General features: G+C 57.6%; 2 protein-coding genes across 2 annotated transcripts; both read right to left on the bottom strand.

Annotated features, from left to right (window-relative positions):
• Nucleotides 1-1620: 1620 nt before the first annotated feature.
• Nucleotides 1621-3173, bottom strand: LTHEOB_3990 (Glycoside hydrolase family 16 protein; the record flags this gene model as incomplete). The annotated part of the gene is made up of 3 exons (XM_035512974.1): nucleotides 1621-2623; nucleotides 2684-2753; nucleotides 2915-3173. The coding sequence occupies 3 exons, from the start codon at nucleotides 3171-3173 to the stop codon at nucleotides 1621-1623; spliced, it is 1332 nt and encodes a 443-aa protein (XP_035375383.1).
• A 1183-nt stretch (nucleotides 3174-4356) lies between these two features.
• On the bottom strand, nucleotides 4357-7191 carry LTHEOB_3989 (Thermostable beta-glucosidase b protein; the record flags this gene model as incomplete). Its single annotated transcript, XM_035512972.1, has 3 exons — nucleotides 4357-5717; nucleotides 5768-6860; nucleotides 7132-7191. The coding sequence occupies 3 exons, from the start codon at nucleotides 7189-7191 to the stop codon at nucleotides 4357-4359; spliced, it is 2514 nt and encodes an 837-aa protein (XP_035375382.1).
• Between the last annotated feature and the right edge of the window lie 53 nt (nucleotides 7192-7244).

Here is a 7244-nt window from a genome sequence, read left to right as displayed (position 1 = left end):
TACCATCAAATGAACGACTAACTATCCAGCCAGTCAAGCAGGCAAACACATGCGACGCATCTCCCCATCCTCCGTCACGAACCCACCACGGCCAAATATTCAGAAAACAGGCAGGCGTACGAGCATTCCCATGCAGCTATAAATAAAGAAAGCCGTCTCGTTTCTCCAGGGGTCAAACAACAAACAAAAAGGGAAAATACCTTCAATCTACCACGAGCTTGTACAGCTTCAGACGCTACTGCCAACGGCCATCTTTCGACAATAAGCCTGGAGGGCAGAGAATGACATATGAACGTATTGCGATGTCTAGTTTGCAACTGCTGGATGCGCATACGAGGCGGGAACCATCCATGCAGCGCTCCTCGCAATTTCTGCCGTCGGGGCGGCGCCGTGCGCTATTTGAGAACTCCCCGCTTTGCGCCCGAACCTATTCGTCGCCGCACTATACAGATTAAAGATCTGATGGTGGTTTTGGCTGTCTTCCTCGCTGTCGTCCTTGCATATGTTACGATGGCGTAGAGTACGCCGCAACACGAAAAGCGATGTTGAGCTATCCGGGAAACGAGGGGCTGCTCATAGCTGTCAGACTGGATGAACCCATTATAAGGACTCACTTGAATGGTGGTGAATGCCTTTGCAGAACAAAAGAACAATAATGGAAATCCTTTCGGTCCAGTGTTCTTCGTGCATGATGCAAGATGATTCATCCTATTATTCAGGTTGCCCATCTCTACGGAAGTGTGAGAAATATATGTCAGGAAAGCCAATTAAGCCAGATTTTGGCGGAATAGAGGTACAGAATAACTTTGGCAATGCCCGTAGGGCAGCCGAGCAATCGATTCGCAGCTCTCCTTCCTCGGCTACATTCAAAACGTAACTGAATTTCGGCCTCGCAGGTTACCACACCCAAAACTATTCTAGAGAATGAAAGCTAAAAATTAGCGAGACATTCTCTTGTAAGATATGTGCTGGAACGCTGTTTGAGCATGGTGCTGACAGGGCGATGTCAAGGTGAGTTTTTTGACCCTCAACACTACATATACCCGACGAAAGTCCAGTGGAGAACAAATTCCCGAAGCCCCCCATCGTAGTTTGGCTACTACTAATTATTCAGCATGATCTTGTTCGCAGAAATTCACAAGTTTTCGAGGCGAAATATTCGATATTCGATGGATCTGATAATTGGGCTTGGGACTCTGCACCCGATCTGACCCATCACTTGACCAACTACACAGGCGTGAAACACAACGAAAATAGGCAAGTCACAGAACCAATTTATATGGGAAATTCTTTACTTCCAAAATTTAAGAATGATAAGCCCGCCTGTTTCCTTCCTTAGGCCACAGCACGAGGCCATCCAAGGGTATCTATCACCAAAAACCCAGCACCAAACCAAAAAGAAAAAAACAGCTTTTTGCAATCCCAATCATTAGTCAAAAACAGTCGTAGAAGCACATATCTCCTTTGCTTCTCTCCAGCACAATCCAACGTGTACAAGAAAGAACTCAGCAATAGCAATACGCTCTGCGCTCTGCGTGATTATCCGGAGACTCCAGATCAACCTTGGTCTCCACGCTCAATGTCCCCAGTTCCTCGGAAGTGCCGAAATCTGGAGGGTGCTTAGCCACCGCCGTTATTGTTGTTGTTGTTGTTATTGTTATTATTGTTGTTGTTGTTCTGGTCACCACCAGGGTTAACCTGCGCTGCGGTCGTCGTCGCCACAACCGACGAGACCACTACCGATGACACTCCCGTAGTCGTTGTCGAAGCAGTAGCCGTGGAGGCCGTGGTGGAGCTGACAGAAGCCTCGCCGTTGGCAGTGTAGACCCTGAAGTTGTTGAACTCCCAGTAGGCCTTCTCGAACTGGGTGGCGTTGTTCGTGACGTAGCTGGTGCAGGTGCCGGGGCACTCGTCCTCGTCGGTGTAGACAGACTCGGCGCCGGCCCAGGTGCCGCAAAGGTCGATGTTGACGATGATGCTCATGTTGCGGAAGTGATTTGCGATGTTGCAGTCGGTGCCAGGGAAATCTGCGGAAGCCTCGCCCCACGAGCTGGGATCGGGTGTGGCGCTGGAGTTGCTGCTGCTGAGGTCGTCCGGGATGTCTTCGCGCTCAAAGTACCAGATGCGGATACCGGCGCTGCGCCATTCGACAGCGTATATGCCGCCGCCAACGTTGTTGAAGCCTTTTCCGAATGACGTCGACGAGCCGTACACGCCGCAGCCGGCGTTACTGTTGGTGCCGTTGTAGCAGTTCGTGTGGATGGAGGTGCCGCTCATCTTGCGCTTGCGGTCCATCTTGCAGTTGTTGGTTGTGTGCAGCGTCATCTGGTTCTTGTTGTCGGACACCTGGTTAACACCCTCCATGACGTCGATCTCGCCATGGGTCGGCCAGTTATACGGGTCAGAGAGCCACACAGCGGGCCACGTGCCGCAGCCGTAGGGAGAGTGCGAAATGTCAAAGACGAAGAGGCCGCTGTTCCACGTGTCGCGCGACGTGATACGGACGGACTTGCGTCCGGTGCTGGCGGACTCGCCGTTCTCCGAAGTGTCGACTTTGACGACGGCTTTGGAGGAAGTGGCGTAGGTGAGGTTCATGGATGCGGCAGTGGCATTGTCGACGTAGCTGCGGTCAAGGCCGTTAGGCATGGTTTCTGCAGACTTCATCACGGAGAGATAAACTTACTGGACCCAGCCACTTGTGGGATCGTATGTGTTGAAATAGTCCCAATCGTCGAAGAAAGAGGTGCCCTCATCTGCCAGGAATGTCAGCACTCATCGTCATCCCGAATTGGCAATCCAAAACAGCGAATGGGAGCAGCCCTCATCCACAAATTCCACCACAAAACATCCAGACAACACAACTCCCACAACCACCGCGAACAAGAGGGGAAACAGGGTAAAAGGGGAGCCTTACATGTCTTTGACAGGCTGTAGTTGAGCTTGCTGTAGTTGGGGTACTTGTTGTTCCTGACGCCGAAATAGGCGCCGCAGATGATGGCAATAATGACAGCGACAATGCCGACAGCGACGGCGATCTTGGTCTTCAGGCCCCACGACTTGGGATTCCATTTCGAAGGGGCGGCCACTTTTTCCTCGGTTGCGGAGTAGGGCGGCGGCTCGCCATGGTTTTGCAGCGGGACGCTGGATTCTGAGAACGGGTTGCGGCCGGACATGGTTGGGCCGGGGATGTTTGTTGTTGGCAGTGACAGCGGCGAGTGAAGGTTCTGCCAGGCACAGGGGCGAGCGAAGGTCGTCCTTCTGTCAGGAGCGAGTGGAAGGAGAGTTGAGGCCTTCCTGAGTTAAGGCGGGAAGGTAGGGCTAGCAGGTGTTATTATTATGGGGTTGGCCTGGTTGCAAGGGCAGGCATGGTGCAGAGATGGCGTGCGCCGCTCAATTGCAGCAGCGCGAACAGGCATGGCTGGGCGGCGTTACGTGTGCAGAGTGGGTCGATGATGGTGGCCGCTTTCAGGATGTGACGAATGTGACGCGTGGTGTGCGCGATGGAGGTGCGCCCGGGGCGGGAGGGATAAGCGCCTTATCGCCGCTGCCCCAGCCCCAAGCAATCCAGGCCCCGTCTACTTTGCACGCCGCCCCCGCTCTGCGCCCGTAGCGGGCCGGCCTTGCTCCCAAACGAAGCTTTTCTACGCGCGCGCAAGAGAGCTTCGTGGTGGCTTGGCCGGTGCGACGCGCAACTGCTGCGGCGCGCCTCAGGATTTTTTCTGCTCTTGGGTCGCACCACGCCGCTTCCTCTTCCGAGCCAAGAAATACGAGCCAACGCCCCAAAAACAACGCATCCTCACGAAGTCGAACCTCGGGTGGGGGGACGGAACCTAGTCAGGACGGGAGCCACCAAGCTCCAATCACGCCCCAAAGCCACTCCCGCCGCTCCCGATCATCGACAGCAAAAAAGGGAGAAGAGCCAACAAGCGATCACCTAGCTCATCATGCAGCTCGTTATGCTTAAACGGACGGTGTGGCAAATCAGATGAACGTGCCGTGTAAAAATAGCAACACGGACCACTCCGCCCTGAGCCGGACATCCACACATCGTCTCTATACATGATCGTACGTACCGAATCTTTTGGGTTCGTTGCAGGAACCCCCAGAAAGAATTGCGTTCCAGAATCCAACGGCATCCATGCACGGCCGCCGCGGGCCCCGACAAGTTTGATTATATCTTGTGTCATGTATGAGACATTTGATGTCTACTCACGATTACCCATGCCCCGCGACAGAGTTAACTACGGTCGACTAGTCCATTCCTCGAAATGTATCTCCGGATATGCATTACCCTAAACTCGAAATCCTCGGTCCCCGAATCTCAACGGCAGACCCTTTGCTGACCCGTATCACCTTTTACGGCGCAAACTCAATTTTCTCCGCCACGTTAACGACGCTGCTCTCCTTAATGTCGGCCGACGACTCGCCAATCATGATCTTGTACTCGCCCTTCTCAACCACCCACTTGCCGACGCCCTCGTCGAAGTAGGCCAAGCTCCTCACCGGCACAGGCACCTGCACCGCCTTCGTCTCGCCCGGCTGAAGCACCACGCGCTGGAACCCGACGAGCTGCTTCACCGGCACCTCAACGGCCGTCTTCCCGGCCGGGCCCGCATACACCTGGACGACCTGCGCGCCGGCCACGGCGCCCGTATTCGTGACGCTGACGGCGACGTCGAAGACCTGCTCGTTGGGCTGGACGTGGAAGCCGCTGAGCGCGAAGGACGTGTAGCTGAGGCCGAAGCCGAACGGGAACAGCACCTTGTCGCTGCCCACGCGGTCGAAGTGCCTGTACCCCATGAACACGTCCTCCGCATACTTCACCTCCAGCCTGCCGTCGACGTACTCGCCCGGGAAGTTGCCGTGCGCGGGCGCGTCCTCCAGGCGGCGCGGGAAGCTCGTCGGCAGGCGGCCCGACGGGTTGACGGTGCCGAGCAGCACGTCGGCGATGGCGTTGCCGGCCTCCTGTCCCGGGAACCAGGTCTGCACGACGGCGGCGACGTCGTCGATCCACGGCATGGCGACGGCGACGCCGGTGCTGTTGACGACGACGGTGTTGGGGTTGGCCGCGGCGACGGCGGCCACGAGGGCGTCCTGCGAGCCGTCGGCCGGCAGGTGGAACGACGCCTGGTCCTGGCCCTCGGTCTCCCAGTCCTTGGTGTGGCCCGTGAAGACGACGGCCACGTCGGCCGCGCGCGCCGCCGCCACCGCCTGCGCCTGGATGTCCTCGTCGTGCTCCTCCTCGGGCATGAAGCCCAGGTAGAAGCCCATGCACTTGTCCAGGATGCTGAGCCCGCTGTTGTTGACCTGCGGCCGCCGCGACTGCGCCTCGATCGCGTACTGCTTGCCGGCTTCGAAGTGGTACTGGAAGTTCTCCTGCTTGCCGCCGCCGAGGAGGAAGCCCATGGGGTCCTGGTAGTTGTGCTTCTGCTCCGAGACGAGCTCGCCGTTGATGAAGAGCTTGGAGGGGCCGAGGCCGGAGAAGCCCAGGTAGTGCTTGCCCGTCGTCTCGGGCGTGAAGGTTCCCGTGAGCTTGCACGTCTCGGCGATTTCTGTCGAGAGGATGGGCGCCCAGTTGGACGTAGGGATGTTCTTGGTGCCGACGGGCGACTTGGAGTAGTCTTCGGTGTCGAAGCGCTGAAGAGTCCAGCCAGCGGAGCCTTCGTAGTCCTTGACGCCCTTGCCCATCGGCGGCAGAAGACGGAAAGTGTGCGCACCTTTGGTGACAATTAGCTAATTGATCTCGAAACAGTGACAGAGAACTTACCCTTTGCATAAAGCAGCTCCACCTCGTCTCCAAGTGCAGCCTTCAGGCCTTCATAGGGGGTGATCTTGTAGTGAGCGTTGACCGAAGCGCTTCCACCGCCATGGATCAAAGAGTCCTTTGCGTGTCCCAGCACCGCAATCTTCTTCTTCTGCAGCCTCTCCTTCTTGATCGGCAACACTCCGTCCTTATTCTTCAACAACACCGCACCGGCGCCGCCAACCTCACGAATGAGCTGCTGAGCCTCCGGCCTGTTGATTGCCTTCTCGGGCGGCGTGACGGGGTCCTCAAACTGACGCGTCTTGACCAGCAGCTCGAGCACGTTCCTGGCCCTCTCGGTGACGGCCTGCTCGGTCGTCGTCCCCGCCTTGATAGCCGCCTTGACGTCCTCGACCTTGCGCCACTTGGTCGGGCCGGGCATCTCCAGGTCCATGCCGGCGTTGATGCTCTCGGCCGTCGAGTTGGTTCCGCCCCAGTCGCTCATGACCAGGCCCTTCCAGCCCCAGTCGCCCCGGAGCACCTTCTTGAGCAGGAACTCGTGGCCGTCGGCGTGCGTGCCGTTGACGAGGTTGTAGCTCGTCATGACGGCCCACGGCTGCGCCTCCTTGATGGCGATCTCGAACGGCTTGAGGTAGAGCTCGCGCAGCGCGCGCTCCGAAATCGTCTCGTTGACGGTGAAGCGCTGCGTCTCCTGCTCGTTGGCGGCGAAGTGCTTGATCGTCGCGCCGACGCCGCGCGCCTGCAGGCCGCGGATGTACGCCGCCGCCAGCTTGCCCGCCAGCAGCGGGTCCTCGGAGAAGGACTCGAAGTTGCGCCCGCCCAGCGGGTGCCGGTGCAGGCACACGGTCGGCGCCAGCAGCACGCGCGCGCCCTTGGACAGCGTCTCCTCGGCCAAGGCGCTGCCCACCCGCCCCGCCAGCTCCACGTCGAACGTCGACGCCAGGCATACTGATGCCGGGAAGCATGCCGCCGTCGTGCCGTGCGCGAACTCGGCTCCGCGCGCACCGTTCGGCCCGTCGCTGGTCTTGAGCGAGGGCACGCCTTTGTCCGGGATCGCGACGGTTTCCCAGAAGTTGGCGCCGGCGAGGAGGGAGATCTGGGAAGAGTGGTGTCAGTGAGGGTGTTGTTGGGTGAGACTTGAAAGATCTTGAAAGAAGCTCTGTGCTTGCCTCCTGGGAGGCTAAGAGCTGAATATTGATAAGAATTGCTAAAGAGTCATGTGGCCAATGAGAGATGGTTCCGGTGAGACTTGAAGCTTGCTGGTGCGGCAATCGGGGTCCCGATCGTCGACTCGATGGTTGAAAAAGCAGGTTGGGTCTTGGGATCGAAGTAGGAAGAATCGAAACTGGGAATGAGAGAGGACCTACCTTCTCGTCGAGCGTCAACGAGGCAAGAATGGCCTCAACATTGGTGGTGGTAGAACCCATGGCGGACGTATGGCATCAAAACGAGGGAAACGATTGAGTGTGCAAATAAGGTG

Source organism: Lasiodiplodia theobromae (assembly GCF_012971845.1).
Source record: "Lasiodiplodia theobromae strain AM2As chromosome Unknown scaffold_10, whole genome shotgun sequence".
Taxonomy (NCBI): Eukaryota; Fungi; Ascomycota; class Dothideomycetes; order Botryosphaeriales; family Botryosphaeriaceae; genus Lasiodiplodia; species Lasiodiplodia theobromae.
Note: the sequence above shows the minus strand (reverse complement) of the source record. Positions and strands in the feature narration are given on the sequence as shown.